Raw genomic sequence first — 25,857 nt, 5'->3', positions numbered from 1 at the left:
CACACCCCGGACACGAACCACACGGTTAATCAAACCCCCTGTGGTTCCGGCAAGAACCACCAGAGAACAGTCCAAACAGAGCTGAATGGTAGAGTACCTAGTGACCCAAACCCTCCGAAGCGCAAACCAGACAGCCATGAACACCTGAACCGGGCTGTGAGCCCGACGGACAGACAGACTCCATCAACCTCGGCCGACCTGGTGAGCACTGGTCACAAAGCCCCAGCCGAGAGACGACCCGTCCGTGAACACATCGAGCGAAGGCTCGGGGAGCTGCCAAGGCACGGAACCCCGAAAACCCCAAAGAGGAAGCTGGTGACGCAGCACCAACACCAGATCCCCAGAGGAACCCAAGGAATGCAAGAGGCGGAAGTGGAGTCTCCCTGGGAACCAACCGACGCCGGAGCCAAACCCGACTCCGCGGGCAGACAAGCACGCCGAAGTGCAAACTCCCGCACAACCGCCCAAGCAACCGCTGAGCAACCCGGGACCCCCTCCTGAACAGCCAAAGGCGGGACCACAGCCACAGTAACACTTCTGGAGGGAAGACAATGAGGGGCCCAAGAGCCTGAAACGAGGCCCAGGTCCGAACCCGGGACGGAAACAGAAGGTAAAACCTCCAGATCACCAGGAAACCAAACCCAGCGATCTGGAAAGAACCATCCCCTGGCGAGCAGACAAGCGGACTGACTGGGAGCCCACTCCAGCCAGTCGTCGAGGTAGGCCAGACACCGAATCTCAGACGCAGACAGGGCACTAAGATCCGGTAAAGATGCAAAGAGTATACAAAGTGCCCTTCACAAAACAGGGAATGCAATAAAAACAGCAAACCTGAAGCCCCACCACCAAAGCATTGTATGACAATCATATTAAAACATTATGACATATGACAATCATTATAGGACAATATGACAATTATAATCAAAGCATTATATGACAAAGAGTGCTGGGAAGACGGGACACCACGAGAGTAGCTCTCATCCTGTAACTACACTTAGGTAAGTACACATAGGTAATTACCAACCGTGCTAGCCCCAGAAAAACTGGAGAGGAACGTGCCAAGAAGTGACCTGGAGGTCCAGGTCCACCATCCATGCACCCGGCCCTAACAGAATCCAAACAGGAGACAACAGTCCTCCGAGCAGGGCAGAGGATCCAGGGCGCAGACGGAAATAGTCCAGAAGAACTGCTGACTGGAAAAGCTCATGACTGCAAAGAGCAGACGGGAAAAGCTCATGACTGCAAAGAGCAGACGGGAAGCCCAGAAGGATGGGGCGGATCGACCACGCCCCACGCACCCACGAAGAGGAAATGACGAAGCGCAGGGAAGAAGCCCACTCCGCCAGCTCTGAACCCCCCCCAAGGGGGAGAAGCCGTCCTCCGACGCCAGCAGAGGCCGGAAGACAACCCAAAGCGCCCACCAACAGCGGGACCAAGCGAGAGGCAACAGAGCAAGCTGCTCCCCCAGCGCCCAGTCAACAGAGAAGGGAACAGAACCCCTTCAGAAAGAAAAAGTACACTACCGAAGTCATGAGGAGAGACTACGGGAATGAAACCACACTTCGCTGGAAGAGGAAGTGAGGGGAGACCTGATCACCACATACAAGATACCCAAGGGAATCGACAGGGCTGAGAAGGACAGGCTATGTAACACAAGGGGCACACGCACTAGGGGACACAGGTGGAAACTGAGTACCCAAAAGAGCCACAGAAAAAAGTAAAGTTTTTTTTTTTTTTTTTTTTTTTTTTTTTTTTTTTTTTTTGAGTGTCAGAATGGGAACGGGAAAGCACTAAGAAGTAATGTGGCGACTCCTCACACAAGTAACGAGGCTGACCCCCATACAATGTCACATGTAGACATGACAGAGCCCAAGAGGCACAGGAACCGATACACCATATCTTAAGAAGCACATCAACAAACTGGAAAAGGTGCAAAGACATGCTACTAAGTGGCTCCCAGAACTGAAGGGCAAGAGCTACGAGGAGAGGTTAGAAGCATTAAATATGCCAAAACTAGAAGACAGAAGAAAAAGAGGTGATATGATCACTACGTACAAAATAGTAACAGGAATTGATAAAATCGACAGGGAAGACTTCCTGAGACCTGGAACTTCAAGAACAAGAGGTCACAGATTTAAACTAGCTAAACACAGATGCCGAAGAAATATAAGAAAATTCACCTTCGCAAATAGAGTGGTAGACGGTTGGAACAAGTTAAGTGAGAAGGTGGTGGAGGCCAAGACCGTCAGTAGTTTTAAAGCGTTATATGACAAAGAGTGCTGGGAAGACGGGACACCACGAGCGTAGCTCTCATCCTGTAACTACACTTAGGTAATTACACTTAGGTAATAATTACCTGTTGACGGACGGTTGAGAGGCAGGACCAAGGAGCCAGAGCTCAACCCCCACAAGCACAACTAGGTGAGGACATATATTGTAAAAGCACAAGCCGCCGACTAGTGGCAAAGAGCACTACGCCGGCCAGGCAAAGAAGGCACAAAACTGCATCAAAAGGCCCACCTCGACAGCAAAACCACAAAGTCCCAGCACAACCACAACATGTGCCAAGACCCAAAAAGCTCAGTCTGCAAGCCAGGAAGACCCCGGAACCCCAAAAGGCAGAACCGGGTCACACGAGGAAACAAAGTCCCCTGAACCCACAAAAGGGGGCCCAAGAGGAAGAAACCTCCAGAACGAAACCAAGGAACCCAAAGGAACCCAGAATCGAACCAGGGGGAGCCCAAACCACCACATTTGCCGGCGGAGAACACCACTAAAAGGCAAAGCACAGACCCCAGCAGAACGCCCTGGGAAAACGGTCCCAACAGACCGAAAACCGAGGGGCAAGGTGTGGGAGCAAGCATACCAGCCAGGGGCACTGAGCCTAAACCCAGAGGCTCAGACCCAAAATCAACACCCAAACGTTCCCAGAGGAACAGGCAACGGCAAGAAAACACCAGAAAAACAAAGAAACGACAACAGGAGAACAAAAACCCTGCAAATTTTTTGAAAACTCACCAGAGACGCTCGCTCGCACACCCAGACGCATGTAAACAAACCGCAACGCCGCCCTGGTGGCCACGCCGGGAAACCAGCAGACGAAAATGGCCGCCAGCAGGGGCTGTGACTGACGCTTAATACACAAAAACACGCCAGCAAATGTGGGAAGCTAGCAGACTGGAAGGGCGAAAAACGACGCCCAACAGCAGAAAAACCCCTGAAGGGGCAAAACCGCCCCAGAACTGCTAGCAGGCAACCCCCACAGCCCCGGGAACCAACAACAGAGGCCCCGGGGCAGAGCCGTCCTCCAAGCCCTCCGCCCTTAAAGAAAAGCAAGAGCCCATGGGAAAGGCAACAAGAAAGGGCCGCTGGTAAGACCCAGAAGCCTTGGCAGGAGGCACAGGCTCAAACCTCCGTCCCCAACCCGAACGGGGCATCCCCCGAAAACCGCCCGAGTCTCTGCCGCAACTGAACCCCGCCCCGACCCCGAAACCCGCAGACGGTCCGGAGCCGGGAACATGGAGAGAAAGGGGCGAGCAGCACCTAACCAAACGGGGCGGCCACGGGGCATTCGAGTGGGAAACCAACCTAGCATGTTGCAGCAACCTAACCTAGCTTGCAACACGGATGCCGCCTGTACTCTGAACAGTAATAACATCAGGAGAGTACTGGAGAACAAGCAGAGAATCACTCGCAAGACTCCGGGTCAAGGTGTCAGTGACCCAACAGGCAGCATGACGGAGGTAAAAATGGCGACTGTCACCCGGAGACAAGGGAACAGCAACCAACGATCCCGTACAAGACGGGTTGGAACCCGGAAGACACATTCAATGGTCCCCCGAGCCCAGACAGGGGTTTCCAGGGCCCGTAGGGTAACAACTACGGGAAGCCCGGGCAAGGTGTTGCTAACCGGTTAAGAAACCCAAACATAACAAGAGGGTAGATTATAGCACTGAAAACCCCTGAGACGTGTACAAGCACGGGGGCCTAGCAGAGGGCCGCCAAACACTACCAGTGGAACTATAACCACCTTAGGCAGACCCCCACCAGGCAAGAAAATGAAAAACAAAAGAAAAATCCCGCAAAAGTACACCGTCTCCAGAGGCAACAGAAACCGGCCGCCGCTTAGGTGGCAGGCTGCGCAACACCTTGACGCCCTAACCAGCACAATACCAATCCCTACCCAGGGCCAAACAAGGGCCCCAAGCCCCAGCTGGCCCCAAGGGCGAGGCAAATGCCGAGCAGCAAGAACCTCTACGGGAATGGTTCCTGAACGCCCCAGGGAAGATAACCCTGTTACGCAAGGGCAGTACTCACAGGGCGCTTAGGGAAGTCAGCCACTAAGCACATGCAGCCCCGGCACTGATGAAGTACTCCTGGCCACCGCACACCACAACACACGGCAGTGAACGCCACACAAGGCAAACACCGCCTAGGAAACTGAGGCCAGAGAAGCGTCAATCCCGGTTGACATTAGCGAACGAACTGAAGCTTGGCAGCCGGCGCGGTAGGTCCGGGGCTCCCCCCTCCCCCTCCCGGGGTGGGGAGGGCTGCGCGGACGATCGGCGCGGCAGTAAAGTGTGATGTTTGCTTGTTTGCTTGGGATTGTAGGGAGTTTTCTACCTCTCTGTTCGGTTTTTGTTGTAGTTTCTTACCATGTGGGGTTTGTTTTGTTACGCCTACCTTTCTGGGTGCCTAACCCCGGTCGATGGCAGATAAGGAAAACCCCCAACCATATGGGGTTTTCCAGGGCCATTGCTCCCTGAAACCTCTCTGAAGGGGCCAGGTTCTGGCGCTGGTCCCTGGTAGGTCTGAACTCCTTAGCTAATGTCCCGGTCTAACATAACATACATTAGCCCGATAAGCTCCAGGGAGCCGTAGGGGCTCCCCACAGAAAAATCCAGGCTAACATTCTTGGGTGTTAGAGTGTCAGTATTGAGCAAGCCACCAAGGCTGGCGCACGCAGCACGAGCTCACAGCACCGCTGTTCAGCTTGTGACCACAGCATCGCCTACAAATGCCATAATATATATGATACTGCTATTAGTTAGCAGTGATAGTATTACTGAAGCCCCCTGACTATGATAAAACTGACCAGGATTCTGATAATAGCAGGATTGTGGTGATATTTAGCGCTGTGCTTCATGGAGGGAGGAGTAAGGCTGTGGAGGGAGGGTTGTGGCGTTGTTTTCTGACTGTGTGGCCACCATTTATTGACTGTACTCACCATATCAGCTTAGTGGTTCGCTATGGTGAACACAAATGTAGATACTTATATATAACGTGTGTGTATAGAGGGTATAAACAGCGAGAGGAGTAGGTTGGGAGCCGCCATTTTGGTGAGGGAGGAGCATCGTCTGCACGACTTGTCATGTTGTTTACTGATGGCCACTATGGTCTTTGGGCACCATACCAACTTATTTGTACAGGTATGGTGAATAAAACAGGTAGATACTTATATATAATGTGTGTATATAGCGTAATAACACCACAAACAATATTGTTGGAGGAGAAATATTAGTGAGTCTGGCCTTGAGGGCAGCCGCCGATCAGCTGACTGTGTGAGTAGCTACGTCTTTGTGCCTTTACTCACCATACAAGCTTAGATGTACAGTTATGGTGAACAAAACATGTAAATATGTATATATAACGTCTGTGTATAGTGAATAAATGCAAAAACAGTATTGTGGGAGGAGAATGAGGGCGAGTGAGGTGGTGTTGAGGGAGGGAGTGGCAGTGAGTGGCTCGCTGGTGTGTGGCGGTCACTCCTCATTGCTTTTTGACTCACAAGACCAACTTAGTAGTTCATTATGGTGAACAAAACATGCAGATACTTATATATAACCTGTGTATATAGTGTAACAACAGCAAAACTATTTGTTTATTGTTTTATGAACATAATAATTGAATCAGTAATATGCACACCATAATTTTGAGTACAGCGATGGTTCACACATTTTATTATATAAATATACCACAATTCAATGTATGGAATAATATTACTGCAAAAAACTAAGAAAAAATCAATCAGAGACATGGAAATAATTAGGTAATAATATATTTGTGGCAACTGCCGTCTGACAACTTGGGTGGCATAGACCTCGTCTGGCGAAGGCTTTGCCAACGCCCCTTTTCTGGGGGGCGTTGGAGTCGACGGGGAGCCCCGTCGGCTCCCCGGAGCTATCCAGGCTGAATGGATATGTATAACTTTCTGGCATCAGTCAAAGTGCTAGGAGTTCTTGCCTACCGGGGACCACGAGCCAGAACCTGGCCCCCTCAGAGAGGCACGAGGAGCAATGGCCTATAGAAACCTCCTTGTGATTGGGAGCATTCTATGTCTGCCATCGACCGGGACAGGCACCCAGAAAGGTAGGCGCCCCAAAACAAACCCCTATTCTGGTGAAATTATTGCTACCGAAAGCCGAACGAGTGGACAGAACTCCCCAAACAAAATTATCAAACTAGCATGACGTCATCACGTCGCCACGCCACCGTCTGTGCAACCCCCCCCTCCCCGAGAGGAGGAAGGGGGAGCCCCAGACCCTCCACGCCGGCGATCCAACTGGCAGTTCTTGGCTGATGGTATTACTGGCTGGTCGAGTGCCTCTGGCTCCGGTTTTTGTTTCAGTTCTATGCCTTGTGGTGTGGACTGTCTCTACCGGTGGGGTGTGAGCCAGGAGTAAGATTCCACAGTACTCGGGCTGCATGTGCCTAGGGCTATCTTCCCTAGGTGCCCTGTAAGTACTGCCCTTGGGGCTTGGGGCCACCTTCCACAAGTCACCTTGGGTTCTGCCTCCGCTGTGTCCTTTACTGCTCGGTACTGGGCCGCCCTTGGAGTCGGCTGGGGTTTTGTTGCCCTGGTTTGTCTCTGGGTAGGTGGTAGTTTTCGTCACTGGTAGGGGCGCGGGGTACTGCACAGCTAGTTTTCACCATTAACAGTGGCCGGCTCTGTTCCGCCTGGGTACGCTGTCCTCTTGCAGGGTTTTTCTTTTGTTTTTGTTTTTGCCTGGTGGTGGGTCTGCTTTTACTATGGTCCCCCTTTCCTGTTCTAGGTGAATTTCTTTAGAATTCTTCTGTTGGCGGTACTCCCCGCTTGGCCCCTGTGAGTGGACACGTCCCGGGGGTTCAGCTTTAGCAGTTTGTTGGTAGATTTGGGCGCCGGTTCGCGATACCCTGCCCGGGCTTCCCTTAGCGTGTACCAAAGGCTAAGGGCCCTGGGAAACCCCACGGGGGCTCCGTGGTCCCCTAGATGTGTCTCCGGAGTCCCCCTCGCATCCTGCGAGTTTGACGGTTGATCTGTCCCCTTGTCTCAGGGTGACACTCACCGGTTGTGCCTCCACCATGCTGCCTGTTGGGTCCTTGCTTTTGTGACCCGGAGTCGTCCGATGATTGTTGTCGGTACGCGCTCTCCTTCACCCAGGCCACTGGTCTAGATAATCGGGTGCAGGCGGCTGCGGCGTTGCTTGCTGGGTGTGTGTTGCTGCAACGCTCTTGGTTTGCGGCCCCGGATGCCCCGAGGCTGCCCCGTTTTGGTGGTTGGGGTCTGGACTTGGGGGAGGGGGTCGCTTCGGCTCTGGCTCCTTCCGCTTCTTGTTCCTCCCCTTCTGTTCTACTCACTTCCTCCCTTGCTTCCTGCTCCGAACCATAGGAGGGTTTCGGGGTTGGGGCGGGGTCTGGTTGGGTTGAGACTCGAGCGGTTTCGGGGGTTTTCCTCTTCCGGGGTGGCGGCGGTGGCATTCGAGTCGGTTCCTCCAGCCGTGCCGTATGGGTCTGACCAGTGGGCTCCCTTCATTAGTGTTTGCACGGCTGCCCTGGCTTTTCCTTGTTAAGCTGGGGCTTTGGGGGTGCGGCTCGGCCCTGGGTCATGCCGTAGAGGTTCCCGGGGTTAGGGAGGGGTTACCTGAGGGGCCTCGGCCCCGTTTGCCCCTCTTGGGTCCTTGTACCTTTGGTGTGGGGCTGGCAGTTCCTCAGAGTGGGGTTGTTCCTTCCCTCTGTGTTCCTGTTGTTTTCGGTTATACCCCTCCCTGGGTTCGGTTCCGTGTTCCTTCGGGTTCGTCGGTCCCTTCGTTCATGGGGGTGTTTTTCATCCCCTTTTCCTTACCCTTTTCGCTCTTATGTCGCGATGCTGTTCACAAAAAAAAAAAAAAAGTGTTCAGGTAAGGTACATCCATACAAGGTGTGTAACAAACATTGATGGATTTCTATCTTGGCCTAGTACACAGTTCCTAAACTGCTTCGTTTCGTTGACCCTGCATGTTCCTTGGTCAGGGGGTACTTGTCGGTGTTCTAAATAAATAATAATAATAAATGTTTATTTAGGTAAGGTACATACGTCCAAGAGATTTTACAAAGAATGATGGATTTATAGATAGGGCTAGTACATACAATGCCTATAGCCACTATTATGCAAAGTGTTTCGGGCAAAGCGTTCTCGTTGGTTCACGAGTCTCTTCGTACCTTCCAATATTATTGGAACGTCTGTTGATTTTCGATGTGGTTTCCATCGGGTCTTTTGTCGGCCTTGTTGGTTCCCTTCCATCATCTGTTTTCTTTCGCTTCGTTTTCGCCTTGTTTTGTTTTCGCATCGTCTCTACTTCCAGTTTCGGCGTTCTTTGTCTTCGTTCTGCACACCTTCCTGGTGTTTGTACGATGTCTGTACGTTGTGTGTACGATTTGTGTGTCCGCCTGGTGTACGAGCGACGCCTCCCGGTGCGTTTCGTACCTCGTGTGCTGGGGCCGCGGTGTGCGTTTTGTTTACGGGCGGTATGCTCGTGTGTTCGCGCCGTTTCTCGTGGTTTTCTACGGCTGCTCGTTTCTCCCTCCAGTCGTGGCCCTCTGGATGCTGAGGGTGTTTTGGGTTTATGTCTGGGGATGTCACTTTGTTCTTCCTTTATCCTGCTTCGTCTTCTGCAGGGCGCGCACCTCTGGCCGTATTCTCCTTCGACCTCGCATTTTATTCAGATACGGATACATACTGTGCCTACTGCCTCGAGTATGCATGGCTTTCGGGCACACCTTTAGCGCTGCTCCTAGTGTGTTACTTGGCTCGCCTGTGTTGTGGCACGGTCGTGTGTCTGCTCTGCAGGTGAGGTCTTGTCTGGCGCTTCTGTCGGCCTAGTGCTGGTTCTCACTTTTGGTGGGGTGCTTGCCTAGTAGTGCTTGTGGGGGTTGAGCTCTGGCTCTTGGGCCCCGCCTCTCCTGTCAGTTGACGGTTGCGCAGTTTCCTGAGCCTTCTGGGCTCTGTCTTCTTGTTTGCTCTTGTGGGTGGCGTCTGCCTCCTCCACATGGCATTTTGGTGCTTTTGGCTTCCTTTCCCTCTGCCATTACTCGGGTTCTTTTTAGTGTTTGTGGCTCCTTTGGGTGCTCACTACCTCCTGTGTCCCCTTGTGCGTACCTGCATACAGACATAAGTACAATGGCCCTGCGGAGGGCCTCTTAGCCTGTGCGAGGCAGCTACTAATTTACATTAAATTTTGCTCCGAGGGGCGAGTTTATTGGGCAGCGCCACTCATCTTGTGAGTGGACACACCGCCATAGCAGCATGTACAACACTCCCCGATAGGAGGAATACCTGCTGGGTTGTTCATCCTGTCACTTGTACCCAGACACAGCTGGGATTTGCTTAACTGTCTCAAGTGAACAGCTCCTCAAACAAGAAGATTAACATACGTTCCCACTCACTTACATGTCCAACCCGCCCTTGCACCAATAGTGGGGCCCCACCACCACGTTACGTGGTACTTGGTTCCACACATCACCGGGCCTGTTACTGTGCCGCACGGGTGGCGTGTGCCACTATCCCAGTTTCTATTGTTTCGTGGAGATTGGTCAATTAACACAAACACCAAGGAACTACTTATCTTTTGTTGTATATACAGTAGTTGTGGGTGATCGTTGGCGGGCAATGGTGCGGGTTGGGCGCACTGAGTGTTGGTACGGTGTCTCGCATGTCTGTTCTAGACCACACTTGCCGGTAGACTAGTTATTATTCGCTACTCTGCTGGTTATATGCTTGGGCGCCGCCCTCAGTTCCCCATGGGTTGGCAGGACTTTTTGTTGGACGTACGGAACGGTTTGAGTTCCGTCATTGGTACTTTGTAGAGCTTTGCTTCTCTCGTTAGGCTTATGCATTTGGAGCGAGTATCTTCTTGGGATACTCTACTACTTCCGCCACCCTTGTTCACTGTTCCATCCTTGTTTACTCTTCCCCGCTTGGCGGGATTGCGTCGATGGCTCCTGACTGGGGTGTTGGGTGTGGTGTTTGGTCACCTTGCGTGCGTCTTTAGTGCCTTTTGTCCATCTTTTGTTCTTTGTTGTCTTGTGGGGCTCTGCCCCGCATTTCGGTGTTTTTGTTTTCGTTGTAGACCCCTGGGTCTTTTCCCTGTTTGGACACTTTCCTTGCCTATCTTCGGTGCCTGACTGCACCCTCACATAGCCGAGGGAGAAATCATCTCAAGAACCTCAAGATAACCCTGCTGTCCGTAAGGTCCCTCAGGTATGTACGCGCTCCTCTACACATTTTGTGCTTGGTCGTGTGCATTACTTCCCGGCCGCTCTTTAGGCCGTATTCGTCGTTTTCCTTACCCAAGGCAGCTTTTCCTCCCCCATGCTACACTTTTTTGTGTATCTGAGTCAGTGCCTCTTGATTATCCTGTTTGGTGCTCCGGTGGCCCTCTGTCCATGTTCCACGTCCTGCTTTTGGACTTCTCCGGTGTTCCATTTTGGTACAGAGTTCCTGCGATTTGTGTGGTTTTCTGCAGGCTTCGGGTTGCGCTGTCTGTGGGGGGAAGGGGGTGTGGACTTTTCGGTCTGCCGCTCCTACCTTCCTGGTTCCTTTTCTTGGAACCGGGTTTGCTGGGTTCCAGTCCTGGTTTCGGTTTTTCTTTGTTCCTTTTCCGGACCGGGTGTGTTTGTTTTCCTGCGGTTCTCGTCCTCGGTGGTTCTCCTCTTGGATGCCTCGGGGATGCGTGTATCATTCTTCTCTGCTGAGGCTGGTTCTGTTGCTCCTTTGGGTTGCAGGGTCGCTGTTTTTAGATTCGCGTTTTGCGCTTTTGATCGTGGTGTTCGTTTCTCGTCGTTTGTGTCGGCACAGGTGGGTTCGTTATTGGTCTCCCACCTGCACGATTCGTCTCGGGGGTGGTGTTTGGTTTTCCTATCGCTGCGAAGAGTCCTTCGGTCTTGGATAGGGTTGGTTTGTCTTCCCTTCGGGGTTGTTCTGGGACCGTTGTCTGGGATTGTCCTGTCACCTTATGTTGGGTGGTGCTGGCAGAGCTGCTCCTGCTTGCGTTCAGTGTTGCGGTTCCTTCTGCTCCATTCCACTTGCTGTCCTGGGCGTTGTTCCCTTCTGGCCTGCTCTTGAGTTTTGGGGCCGTCCTGGTCGTTGGCCTGGGTGGTCTTTTTCTTCTTGTTTTGGTCTTTGTTTTGTCTCTGGTTTTGGTTGTTCAGTTAGGACGTGTGGTATCCGTCTCCCGGTTCCTCCCTGTTTTACTTATCTTTTGGTAAGGTAGCTCCGGGGAGCCGACGGGGCTCCCCTCAGAAAACCAGCGTTGAATGTAATGAAATGCCATTTTCTGGGTGAGTCCCAGAGGCTCCCCGGCATCCCTCCCTCCCTCCGGTCGGCGGCGTTTTCGCGTATTTTGACATCCAGCCTAAGAACTGCCAGTTGGATCGGCGGCGTGGAGGGTCTGTGGCTCCCCCTTCCCCCTCTCGGGGAGGGGGGGGTTGCGCAGATGGTGGCGCGGCGACATGATGACGTCATGCTAGTTTGATAATTTTGTTTGGGGAGTTCTGTCCACTCATTCGGCTTTCGGTAGCAATAATTTCACCAGAATAGGGGTTTGTTTTGGGGCGCCTACCTTTCTGGGTGCCTGTCCCGGTCGATGGCAGACATAAAATGCTCCCAATCGCAAGGGGGTTTCTATAGGCCATTGCTCCTCGTGCTTCTCTGAGGGGGCCAGGTTCTGGCTCGTGGTCCCTGGTAGCAAGAACTCCTAGCCCTTTGACTGATGCCAGAAAGTTATACATATCCATTCAGCCTGGATAGCTCCGAGGAGCCTCCGGTACTCACCCAGAAAATGGCGTTTCATTACATTCAACGCTGGTTTTTTGCCACAATTCCCTACCCTATTGCGGCTAAAATATGCCACCTACGATTTTTTTGTTATTTTTTCCGTGATCAAGGAACAAAAATGAACACTTCTATAAGACGAAAGAATTTTTTTTATTTTTTTTTTGTTGCGCCTGTAGGTGTGAATTCCATTTGGGCCCCTAGCGGTTTGAGGGTTAAAGTAAAATCTGCCCTCAGCATTTGTTTGATGCTAGTTCAGTCCTTCCTGACTGAGGTCACAGGTATCATTAGTGAGGTTACCTCTGGTGCACACGTGGTGCTGTTCAATTATCATTTTGAGCACTACAAAGAGCCCATCTGGCCAATAGATACTTGTAACCTATTAACCTCAAAAGGGATAATCTCATACTTATCAAGGAAAAGTCAAGGGATAAAGTACAGATGACCCAGAACAGAAATCAAGGAGCAACAATAAAGGGATAGAAAATGGCGGAAAGCATGTCAAGACACCTCATACTGTCGCTTGGAGGAAGACCGCTGGTGGGACACTATTAAACCAGCCACCTGATCACTATAGAGATGATGATACACACGCATCAAAAACACCAGACACGAAGAACAGAGGTCAAATCCATTATGTACGTCACTGGCTCTACTCTCAGAATGAGGCAGAGCCATGGAAAAACATCTATATTTGGACACTGAGCAAGCAGCACCTGAAACCAGGGCTGGGCTGGCCACTAATGATCCAGAAGGATCACCCTCCCCTTGTAGGACTCCAAATTCGCTAGAACCCGAAGCAACAACTGGACTCGGAAGGAGAGGTATAGGAATCCATATCTTGACCAGTCCAGCCAAAAGGCATCCTCTGCCAAGGCCTCACAGACGTGAAATGAAGCCGCATGCAGAGGGAGACGTTGTGACTACACAGATGTGAAGAGATCCACAGTTGCACACTCTAACGTCCGGTAAAGCCAAAGGAAGGAGGCGGAATCGACAGTCCATTCTGCGGAGATGGCAACTAGCTGAGACAGACCTTTGCATCTTGATGAGGTTCTGGGAGTTCTTCTACTCCCAAAACTGGCTCTATAAAACAAGGGGGAGGGGTTGTTTATAGGGCTAGCCTTGCCTCAGGGCTAGGCAAGGCTAGCCCTGAGCACATGCAGTTCCAAGCACCTTACAGGCCTGGTCCACACAACACAAATCAGAAAACATTTATATGAAGCTAAGTACAACACAGAACAATACTAAGCAAATGGTTCCTGCAAAGTCAAAGTCCGAGGTGCTGGTCTAAGGATGGCCAGCACCTTGGGAGCCCTACAGTAGACAACCAGAGGTCTCCACACCAGTGACATTATTTACTTGGAAGACTGGAACAGATCTGGACTGGAGCTTAGGCCCCCTCTTAATGTCAGGACATGGTGCTAACAAGCTCAAGCTAGTTTTGTAAGATTTGTTATTTGCCTACATTGCTCTGGGTTTTGCAGTTTTGAGGCTTTGATTCTTTAATACAGTGAGCCAATACAGTACTCTGTATTGGCTCACTGGCTTTCTAGATGCTTCCTGGGTGGAGTGACGGTGTGCCAACTGCTTTCTGCACGTCTGAGAGGGACCAGGTTCTGGCTCTTGTCCCTGTATGCCAAACAGAATTCCACAGATACGTGACCTAATACAGTAGTTGGAAGCCATCTCTGTGAGATAACTTCGGGAAGCCACAAGGAGCTTTCCCGATAAAATAAGACAGAATTTGTTGCCTTACCTTCAAGGCCTGTGACATCTCTTTCCAGCTGCAGTTTATCCTGAGCAATTTGCAGCATGCCATCCTCTATAGTATCCTTGCTCACCAGTCTGATAATCCTCACAGGCCTATGTCAAAATCAAGAAAAACTATTTCACTAATAATTTCACATGTCATAAATTAAGAGAAACAGCAAGAAAGATTGTAGTAGAACTACAAACGTTAAGAAAAACCACAAATCTATTGTCTCAGAACCTGAATTTTATAAGAAACCACAAAAATTATCTTTGAATCTGAATTTTAAGAGAAACTAAGAAAACAATTATCTTGGAACTGGAAATTTTCTAGCTATATTTTCTCATACTTAGCAAGTCATCTGAAAAAAGCACTACACAAGACCATTATTAAAAGGGGTCCATGTCTATGAAAGAATATCTGATCAAATAATAGTCGAGTAATATACAATTTAAACTGCATGAAAAACAGAGGATGGCACCTCTCCGTCATGCAAGAATTACATGCAAAAAGAGATGTGCAGAAAATAACAAATGATCAGATACATAGCCGAGAGCAAAAAACCATTATTATTGAGAAAATTTTTAGGAGCCGTGATGAGGGTTCAAACTTTTGCGGAGGGTGTTCCCACGCAAACGCCCTAGTCAACTAGGTCATGACATAGTATAAGTATTGCAACCTGGAGTTCTGCTGAACACACAAGTATTTCCCGAGGCTTCTACTGAACAGGATTTACACAATCTCCCCCCCCCATGCAATCTGGCTCTGTCATCTAGGTATGTTCTACCTCTGATGCTCCTCTCTCAATACACAGAGTAATCACACTAACATGACTGCATCAATGAGAAAATCCATAGGAGCCGTGATGAGAGTTTGAACCTATGTGGCGGGTGTTCCCAGGCACATGTCCTAGTCAACTAGACACGACTAGCACGTGTGCGTGGGAACACCCACCGCATATGATTGAACTCTCATCACAGTTCCTGTGGATTTTCTCATTGATGCAGTCATGTTAGTGTGATTACTCTCTCTATTATTACTATTATTATCAATATTATAATAAAAAACACTTATAGTCTGTTGCCAGTTGAGACTTGTGTGATCCACAAAGGAAACTGTACTTGTATTTGCTAGCTAGATTTCTGAGGAAAAATTTGTAGGATATTCTGTTTAGCTACTGGAAGAGGCTTGCCAGCTGATGTTAAATGTAACACCTGATATGCTTTGAAATCATTAAAAAAATGCTTAAATGAGGAAAGCACTCACCTAGTTTGTCCCACCCTATGGCATCGATCTTCAGCTTGTTTATCATTATATGGATTGAAATCTATGTCGTGAATAATAACTGTGTCTGCAGCAGTTAGATTAATACCCAGTCCGCCTGCCCTTGTTGACAGGAGGAAAACAAAGATGTCTTCTTCTTCCGTGAACTGATCAATTAGGTCTTGTCTGTAGAAACAACAGTACTGTATTATAAATGCAATGCATTAAGAGCAATTCAATTAATATATAAATTATAATATACTGCACAAGTTAATGATGATATCTTCAATTAGCAACTTCAGTTATTTCATACCACTTGTTTTCTTAAAAAATACGGTAATGAGGAGGCAAGTAAATTTAGCGGAGGACAAAAACTATCAACAAGTACCCTACCCTAGTAAGGCAGACACTGTACTCATACATACAACATGATGTTCCAGATAAAATACAGCAAAAATGTTATCCCCAAGATGATTTTTGAGTAAAGAAGAGCAAAGTTGCCCAAATATGCACCTACAAAATATTTGTCAATTATATAAATAGTATAACAAAAAAATCTAATTAAACTCTAAATGCCCCAAATAAAGCTAAGACTTCATCTATGATTACTAACCATACAAAAATTGTATTTGAAGAAAAATAGTTCAAGAATTCTGCCCGAAACGCTGCGCGTACTGGTGGCTTTACAAGAATGTAATTACTATGCTATGTATCCTCACAGTCCCAATGTACCTTCTTGTATATAAATAAATAACACAGGACCCCAACACCTCTGACCAGTAGAAACTACATCACAGTCCATAGCAGGATGCCAAGGTAATAACACTTGAAAACAGAGAACAAACACCTAGAATGCGATAGACAAAATGTTAAGAATGCACTAAAACCAGCATAGAATGTAATGAAATGCCAATTTCTGGGTGAGCCCCTGGTTGCTCCTTGGAGCTATGTGTAGAGATGGCTACCATCTACTGGGTCACATCGGCTGTAGAGCTTTAGAGGTCTACCAGGGACAGGAGACAAAATCCAGCCCCCCCTTTCACAGAAGTGCAGGAGGCGGTGACATTTATTTTCACTGCCTCATCGAGAAAGGCAACCAGAAAGTCAGTGAGTAAAAACAAACTACTACTGGATTCAAGAGCAGACTGAAGCCACAAAACCAGCTGAAAGAACTTCCCCTATTATATAAACAAATGACTTAATTCTCTCAGAATTAACATGAGCTCGTTTGCCTGCCTCCCCCACTCTAACTGGGAAAGGGAAGAGGTACATCACTGCCTGCCTGGGCCTGAACTCCCAGTCCTAGGGCAGATACAGGCAGCTACCTGATGACGTGGAAGGGAGGGAGGGGATCAGGAAGCCACCAGGCATCACCCAGAAATTGGCATTTCATTACAGTCAATGTTGGTTTCTGGGAGGAGCTGCTTGCAGCTGCCTAAAGCTAAATAACAACACAGAGAGAAGAAAACATAGTAACTTACCAGGAAGGAGGGAGCACCACAAGAATCAGGACAAGGATGAGATTGTAAGCTGATAGACATCACCCACAAGGCATCCACCGAAACAGAATCGGAACATAAAGGTAGCGGCAAAGAGCTGCCACTACACACAACATATGATGCATCCCAGACAAAGAAACCAAGCATCAACAACCAAGAAGCTCCTCTGGAAGCCACCGACTGTCTTCACCAGAAAAGAAGGAACCAGCTGCAAACGAACATAATGCCTACCAGGCATTATGCTCCTTTTTTCCAGGGGGGGAAAAAAAAACCTGCCTCTGGAAGAGAGAGCAGGAAGCTCCCCAATCTGACAATTGGAGGCAAGAGAAACAAAATTCAAAGCCTAAGAAAAACATATCCCGGACTAAAGAGGACACTATGAAATGATAAGAGGAAAGAAAATCAAGCACACAGTCTAATAACCAGGCATGTCTGAGGTGAAATAAGTCATGAAACAGATTGTGAAATAGCACCAAGATAGTATCAACACTGAACACAAGCTGTAGAATCTCCACCAGCGCAGCACACCACTAGGTGACAGTATTTGGCATGAGATGCAAATAAAGAAAGAGCCAAGAAAGAAAGGAGAGCACCCCACACACAAAAACCGAAGACCAATGCCAAAGAGAAAGAAGAAAAGAGCACCATGAAATTTCATACTGTTGCCAAGAAGAATGCAGGTTGGACATCATCAAAGAAGCCACCCACTCACCTTAAAGATGGTGATGGAGACTTGCAAAAAAATTCCAAATGTGAAGAGCTGAAGAGAAGTTCAACCAGTTAAGTATGTTACCAAGCCGACCTTCCACTAGAAGCAGAGCTGCGGAAAAAGGCCTGGGTTTGGACACCAAGTAGAAGCAATGTTTCAAACCAAGGCAGAGCTGGTCACCAAGGAGCAAGAAGCATCACTCTCTCCTGGTAGGACTCCAATCTGACCAGGACCCGGAGCAACAGCAGGACCGGGGAAAAGGAGTAACAGAAACCCCCACATCGACCAGTCCAGCCAAAAGGCATCCATTGCGAGGGCCTTGCTATCAGGGAATGGAGATGCGTACAGACCATCTGCAAGAGCGTTACACACTCCTGGACATGAACAATGCGGACAGCCAAATCCTGAGAACCCAGAGCATGAGCTATTCAAAGCTTCCAGCTCCAAAGAGACAGAGATTGAAGAGCCTTTCTTCCTTTCCCCAGTTGAGACAATGAACAGCAGAAAAGTCCAAATTGAACTGGAGCACAAAGCCTGTGGGAATCCGAATCCTCCTCAGCATATGCAATATAACCACACACTCCTAAACTGTAATAACCTTGAGATGTTATCTCGAGATGATTTCGGGGCTTTAGTGTCCCCGCAGCCCGGTCCTCGACCAGGCCTCCACCCCAGGAAGCAGCCCGTGACAGCTAACACCCAGGTACCTATTTTCCTGCTAGGTAACAGCAGCATAGGGGTGAAAGAAACTGCCCATTGTTTCTCGCCGGCGCCCGGGATCAAACCCGGGGTCACAGGATCACAAGTACAGTGTGCTGTCCGCTCGGCCGACCGACTCCCTCACCCTAAGTGTAGTTACAAGATAAGAGCTGCGCTCATGGTGTCCCATCTTCCAAGTATTCTTTGTCATATAACGCTTTGAAACTACTGACGGTTTTGGCCTCCACCACCTTCTCACTTGGCTTGTTCCAACCATCTATCACTCTGTTTGCAAAAGAAAACTTTATAATATTTTTTTGGTACCTTTGTTTACTTAGCTTGAATCTGCATCCTCTTGTTCCTGAAGTTGCTGGTTTCAGGAATTCCTCTTTGTCAATTTGGTCGATTCCTGTTAGTATTTTGTATTTATCACCTCTTTCTCTTCTATCTTTCAGTTTTGGCATGTTTAACGCCTCGAGTCTCTCCTCATAACTCATGTTTCTCTGTTTCGGAAGCCAAATTGTTGCGTGCCGTTACACCTTTTATAGTTTCCTTACGTGCTTCAAGAAGATTTGGGCACCACACAACTGCTGCATATTCCAATCACAAAAGTCATGAATATTTTCATTAGTATTTCACCATTAATATAATTAAAAGCAAGTCTGAAGTTGGAAAGCGACGCATACACTCTTTTCACAATGTTCTTTATATGATCCTCTGGCGACAGCTTACTATCTAAAACTACCCCTAAGTCTTGCGGATATTGTGGATAATTCACGGCCCTTGTGGATTTATTCACCCCTAAGTCTTGTTCTTTGTTAGAGATCTGTAATTCCTTTCCACATAATTTGTAAGTTGTGTGTGGTCTATTTTCTCCAATTCCACATTCCACGACATTGCATTTATTCACATTTAATTCCATTTGCCACTTGATGCTTCAAACACTTAATTTATCTAAGATCGATTTGATAGGCATTACCCTTCATGAAGGTCATGAAGATGCAAGAGCGTCCCCTATCTTTCCTTGAATCTTAGCATCATCCTCAATCATGTTCATATAATTTTTTATTCCTTCTGGTAGATCGGTTATGTAGATAATGAACATCAATGGTCCAAGAACTGAGCCCTGTGGTACTCCACTAGTAACACTCCTCCAGTCAGATACATTGTCTCTGATTACTGCCATCTGACAGACAGAAAATTTTTCATCCATATCAGAACTCTCCCTGTCACCCCTCCAACATGTTCCAGTTTCCAGAACAGCCTCTTGTGTGGGACTCTGTCAAAAGCCATTTTTAGGTCCAGAATGACACAGTCAACCCAACCATCTCTTTCCTGAAGAATCTGTGTGGCTCTATCATAAAACCAGCATTGAATGTAATGAAAGGCCATTTTTTGGACAAGCCCCAGAGGCTCCCTAGAGCTTATCAGGCTGATATACGCTATATTAGTCTGGCGCTTCAGTCAATAGAATCCTGCTTACCAGGAACCACGAACCAGAACCAGGCCCCCCTCAGAGAGGCACAGGGAGCACTGGCCAAAGGAAACCCCCCCCCCCCTTGTATTGGGGGTGCTCCATGCTGCCATCAACTAGGGTTAGGTACCCAGAAAGGTAGGCATTACAAAACAAACTCCACTTGGTAGGAAACTGCAACCCAAGACGGAGCAGAGAAACCGAACTCCAAAAAAAAAAAAAGCAAACGTCATCCACCACCACCGTGCTGCTTGTCTGTGCAGTTCCTCCTCTTCCCCCCCCCCCTCCCCCAGGAAGTGGGGAAACCCCAAACCCCCGCTCTTCAGTTCGAGGATTGAGCATCAAAACCGAAAACCGCCAACTGGAGGGTGGGAGAGTTTCAGGGAACTTCCGGGGCTCACTCATAAAATGGAGTTTCATTACATTCAATGCTGATTTTCTGTGGGAGCCCCTTTGGCTCCCTGGAGCTGCATAAACAAAAATAAGTAAAAGAGGGACTTACCCAGGAGGCAGCCACACCACGTGAATCAACTCGAAGACAAGACAACTGGCTGCAACGTGTGACCCAAAGTCACACATAAATGAATGGGACCAGCAACATTCATGAAATAACAGGCGGCCAAGATCCTGTTCGACCTCCAAAACCCCCGTGCCCGAATGTCAGCCCAAGACATGTTCCCAAACATAACAGCCAAAGCAGCACACTGTACTTACGAACATCATAGGCATGAGGGTAGATTGCAGGCTGGCTAGACTTGATAATCCTGTGGACAACCTGAGAGACCTCAACCCTGGAACAGGGAATGAGGGAAATCGGATCAACCCAAAGCTCGTCCACGGCCACAAAAGCAGAGGCGCACAGGTAACGCCACAAAGCCGCAACCGGGCACAACTCATGATGCACCCCCAGCCTGACCAACAAAACATCAATAACCAAAGGGCCCCTCCAGAAGACTTGTTCTTCACCAGAAAAGAAGGAGACAGCTGCAACAGAACAAACTGACCACCAGGGAAATGAACAAGGGAATGGACTGTGGACTCTCCCGGACACTCGACAAACCATGGACACACTGCGTTGGACACTCCCCAGATGTGAACCGCATGGAGAGCTAAACCCCGAGAATCCAGGAGAAGAGTCACCCGAAATGACCAGTCCTAAAGAGCCAAGGACTGAAGAAAATCCCTGCGGTTCAGACTATAAATTACCCAAATGCAGTCCTAATGGAGACTGATCGTAGAGCCCTGAGTGACCCGAATCCTCTGCAGTGAAAGCTAAACTGCCTCAAACTCCAGCACCACACTGTGACCCCGACGAAAAAAACGGAGCCCACCGCCACTGACCGGCCTGGTGTGCACTGGTCACAAAGCCCCAGCCAAGAGATGAGGCGTCCATGGACACATCGAGCAAGGAATCGAGGAGGCGCCAAGGCAATGAACCTGGAAAACTCGAAGAGGAAGTCACGGACGCAACGCTCACTGAGGTCGAATCCAATGGCCACGAGAGGCAAGGGGGACATCCCTGAAGAAACCAGAGCAAGCGCCAGAGCCAGATCCATCCCAGCAGGTAAAGTAGCATGGTGAACTTCAGACTCTTGCACAACTGCTCGAGCAACCACCCTGGTGACCGGGGACCCCCCTTTTCCCCCAGGAACAGCTGAAGGCGGGACTGCAGCTGCAGCAATGCCGCAGGAGGGAGATACACGGAAGCGGTTCGAGAGTCCCACACGAAGCCCAGCCAGGTCCGAACCTGGGATAGAACCAGATGGGACTTCCTCCAGTTCACCAGGTATCTGAATCCAGTGAGCTGGGAAAGAACCACACACCCCTGGCAAGCAGACAAGCAGATCGGCTGGGAGCCCACACCAACCAGTCGTGAAGGTAGGCCAGAACTCGAACCCATAGCAAAAGTAGATGGGCCACCATGATCTGCGTAACACGGGTGAAGATGCTAGGTGCCAGATTCAAGCCAAAAGGAAGGTAACAAAAGCGGTAAGAATGCCGCCCCACGACGAAACCTAATCAATCCCTGAAGCCCGGATGAATCAGGGCATGCCATTACGCCTCCCGGAGGACCAGACACACCAACCAACACCCTGGCTCCAAAAGAAGCCGGACCTGGGACAGAGTCGGTTCCCTGAAGCTAAGTACCGACTGAAAAGGAAAAACAGGGATGTTCCAGGGAGGCAGCCGCACACCTCAACTCACAGAAGAGACTGTTGGCCGCGACAGTCTCCCCAAAGCAACACAAGCCCTCAGTGGGCCAGAGACGTTGACCAGATACCTGGCAACCAAGGTATTTTGTAGTTGGAACTACAAAAGCCCCATGTCCAAATATTGTCTCCAGATATCTTCCCAAACATATACAAAAGAGCATTGTACTTCTGCACATCATGGGTACAAGGGAAGACCTCAGGATGGCTAGACTTTATGACACCGAGGACAACCTGAGACACACAAGCTCTAGAACAGAGAACTAGGGAAACCAGATCAACCTGCAAGATGTTCACCCGCACAGAACTGGTGGCCTGCAGGTAGCGGCACAAAGCTGCTACCGTTCATAACACATGATGCACCCTTGGCCGAACCAACCAAGCATCTACAACCAAAGGACCCCTCTGGACGCCCACCTTCTCATTCTTCTACTAACTACAAATGAACTGAATAAGGAAAATGGGTGTAATTACGTAAGTGTAATTACCTAAGTGTAGTTACAGGATGAGAGCTACGCTCGTGGTGTCCCGTCTTCCCAGCACTTTTTGTCATATAACACTTTGAAACTACTGGAGGTCTTGGCCTCCACCACCTTCTCACCTAACTTGTTCCAACCATCTACTACTCTGTTTGCGAAAGTGAATTTTCTTATATTTCTTCGGCATCTGTGTTTAGCTAGTTTAAATCTATGACCTCTTGTTCTTAAAGTTCCAGGTCTCAGGAAATCTTCCCAATCGATTTTATCAATTCCTGTTACTATTTTGTATGTAGTGATCATATCACCTCTTTTTCTTCTGTCTTCTAGTTTTGGCATATTTAATGCCTCTAACCTCTCCTCGTAGCTCTTGCCCTTCAGTTCTGGGAGCCACTTAGTTGCATGTCTTTGCACCTTTTCCAGTTCGTTGATGTGCTTCTTAAGATATGGGCACCACACAACCGCTGCATATTCTAGCTTTGGCCTAACAAAAGTCGTGAACAATTTCTTTAGTATATCGTCATCCATGTATTTAAAAGCAATTCTGAAGTTAGAAAGCATGGCATAGACTCCTCGCACAATATTCTTTATGTGGTCCTCAGGTGATAGTTTTCTATCTATAACCACCCCTAGATCTCTTTCTTTATCAGAATTCTTGAAAGATTTCTCACATAATATATAGGTTGTGTGAGGTCTATGTTCTCCTATTCCACATTCCATAACATGGCATTTATTAACATTAAATTCCATTTGCCAAGTGGTGCTCCATATACTTATTTTGTCCAGGTCATCTTGAAGGGCATGACAATCATCTAAGTTTCTTATCCTTCCTATTATCTTAGCATCATCAGCAAACATGTTCATATAATTCTGTATACCAACTGGTAGATCATTTATGTAGACAATAAACATCACTGGTGCAAGAACTGAACCCTGTGGTACTCCACTTGTGACATTTCTCCAGTCCGATACATTGCCTCTGATCACTGCCCTCATTTTTCTATCAGTCAGAAAATTTTTCATCCATGTTAGAAGCTTACCTGACTTTCTGGATGCTTTCCTGGTGTGGTGGCAAATTGTTACTCACCCTCTGTGCATCTGTGAGGAGCATGCTTTAGTTCTGGTCTCAGGTTTTGGTCCCCAGCAGGCCAAACACAACTCCTGCACCTGATGTGTGACCCATGTGCATGGAGCAATCTCAATGAGACAGTTTCAGGGAAATATTGGGGCTCTCCATGAAAATGGTAAAATGCTTGGTAGACCAGAATTCTTGGTGAAACAAAACCTGGTCATATCCCAATTGACCAGTCACAGTCACGTGGCGTAGTAGTAAAGCACTCGCCCGGCGCTTCGCGAGCGCTTTGGCCTGGGTTCGTATCCTAGCCAAAGAGGATTGACCGGGTGCCAATCTTTAACTGTAGCCTCTGTTCTCCTAGCAGTGAATGGGTACCTGGTTGTTAAACGATTTGGCGGGGTCGTATTCTGAGGAAAAGATTGGAATTAAGGACCAGCCCAAAATGCTATGCCTGCTAGTGCTTTACAAGAATATAAGAACTTTTGTATATATATAAATAAAAAAAATAAAAAATCAGTTTGAGTGAACTTATGCTGTAATTTACTGTATCCACATGCGGGTACAATGCTTGACTAATTACAACCTACCTCTCAGCTACTTGTGTAGTGCCATCAAATCTAAGGTATTTGTGGCCTCGAAGAATAATATACTGCTCTAGGATGTTGAGTAGTATCACAAATTGAGAAAATATCAATACCCGTGAGCCTGTGAAAAGAGAAAAGTTTTAATTATATGTTAGACTTTATTCTATATAAAGAAACATGCACTGCTGCATACACAACAAAATAAATTCCACATAGAATCCAAAATGGAGATAGAAAGAAAGACTGAACAAACCAGAAATGCCAACATTAGAATACAATAAAAAAAAAAAAAGGCATTGAATGTAACAAAACTCCAATTACTAGGTAAACTCCAATGGCACCCTGAAGTTACTACTGTACACTGATACAGTGTCATTGTACTAGGTGCCATCAGTCACAGAGTTCTTACTAACCTACCAAGGACCACGAGCCAGAACCTGACCCCCCCCCCCCTCAGAGGGGGGGGGGGGGGCACAGGGGAAGGTGGCTTTATGAAAGTTTTTTGTGTAGTTATTCATGTCTGCCACCACCAAGGAAAGGCACCCAGAAAGTCAATGAAATAAAACAGACTACTCCTTGATTAGAAATGAGACTGCAGCCTCAAAACTACCAAAAAACTCTCCAACAATGTAAACAAACTATCAAAAATTTGTGAAACTAGTGTGTGCTAGAATGCACCCAGCACCCCACCACCCTGCCTTGTTTGGAGGGAGGAGGGAGGCAGATCAGGTCAGCCAACAGCTCCACCACCAGTTCTCATGATGATGGAAACCATCTCAATGTCCTGAGTGAGGGAGGGTGTCCGGGAGCCACCAGGGCTCACCCAGAAATTGGCGTTTCATTACAGTCAACACTGGTTTTCTGGGGGAAGCCCCTTGTGGCTCTCTGAAACTTTCTACACCATGGAGATGGAAGGAAGGGCACACACCAGGGAGAAGGAAGCACCGCATCAGATATCAAGACAAAGAGAACCTAATGGCTACATTGCATGACCCAAAGTCAAATAAAATCACAGTACCAGGAACATTCACAGGATACCTGGCTGCTGGGACCCTGTACAACCACCAAAATTCCCAATACCCAATTAATGGGCCAAGACATATGAGCAAAGAGCACAGAAAGATCGGGCTACATAAGCATATCAACAGCAAAAGAATAGATCGCAGGCGGCCTAGGGTATAAGACACTGCAGATGACCTGAGAAACACGAGCCCAGGAATAGAAAACCAGGGAAACCAGAGCGAACCACAAAGAAACCATCGAAACAGAACCGGTGACATGAAAGCAGCAGCATAAAACCTTCACCAGACAATGCACTCCTGGCAGAAACAACCAAGCGTCCACCATCAGAAAGCCCCACCAGATGCCAACCGCCTCATTCCCAGCCAGAAAAGGAGCCAGCAGCAACCTAAAAAGGCACCCACTAGGGCCAAAAGAAGAAGAAGAAAAAAAGGCCACCAAAGGTACTCAAAAAGCACCCACCCCTGGTAACCAAAAGCCAGAGAAAACAAAAGAATGCTTGCCGTGACAGGCAAGGATCAAAGGGGCCACCAGAGTGAACAAAATAAGAAAGAATCTAGTAAGGGGACCAGGGGCTAGATTCACGAAGAAGTTACGCAAACACTGTAACCCCGCGATTATCCGGGATTCGAACATCCGAAAAACGCCCTTATACGGCCAAAATCGTGAACGGATAAAGTTATCACAATATCCGGCCAAAATAGCCACAGGGACCGGATTAAAGCAGGTTTTCTGCAGAAATTACACTATCCGGTCAGTCCCCCTGATAATCGTGCCTTTGTCCGTATATGAAAACATGAGGCGGGCCATATGGTATTAAACCCGTCTGCCCGAGACTCGAGGCGCATGGTGTAGGTGGGGGTGGGGTGGGTGGGTGGTGTTGGGAGGGTGGGAGGGGTGCGTCAGGAGGGACTACCTGGGTACAGGAATTACCATTAATTTTAGAACAATTAATCATAGCCAAAAACAAATAAAATAACTACTAGTAATTATGTAATAACAAATAAATAAGTTTCCTAAAAGCATTG

At 48.4% G+C, this 25,857-nt stretch overlaps 1 protein-coding gene across 1 annotated transcript in view; it reads right to left on the bottom strand.

Annotated features, from left to right (window-relative positions):
- Positions 1-25,857, bottom strand: part of Etl1 (SWI/SNF-related, matrix-associated actin-dependent regulator of chromatin, subfamily a, containing DEAD/H box 1) — a 226,228-nt gene that overhangs the window by 15,248 nt on the left and 185,123 nt on the right. The window contains exons 20-22 of the mRNA XM_045753686.2: positions 23,813-23,930; positions 15,087-15,269; positions 13,827-13,933 (exon numbers count right to left, since the gene is read on the bottom strand). Of these exons, the coding sequence (XP_045609642.2) occupies positions 13,827-13,933; positions 15,087-15,269; positions 23,813-23,930 (408 nt within the window). The remainder of the gene's footprint in view (positions 1-13,826; positions 13,934-15,086; positions 15,270-23,812; positions 23,931-25,857) is intronic.

The sequence above is a fragment of the Procambarus clarkii genome, chromosome 33, assembly GCF_040958095.1.
Source record: "Procambarus clarkii isolate CNS0578487 chromosome 33, FALCON_Pclarkii_2.0, whole genome shotgun sequence".
NCBI lineage: Eukaryota > Metazoa > Arthropoda > Malacostraca > Decapoda > Cambaridae > Procambarus > Procambarus clarkii.
The sequence above is the reverse complement of the archived record's forward strand: the minus strand, read 5'-3'. Positions and strand labels throughout refer to the sequence as shown.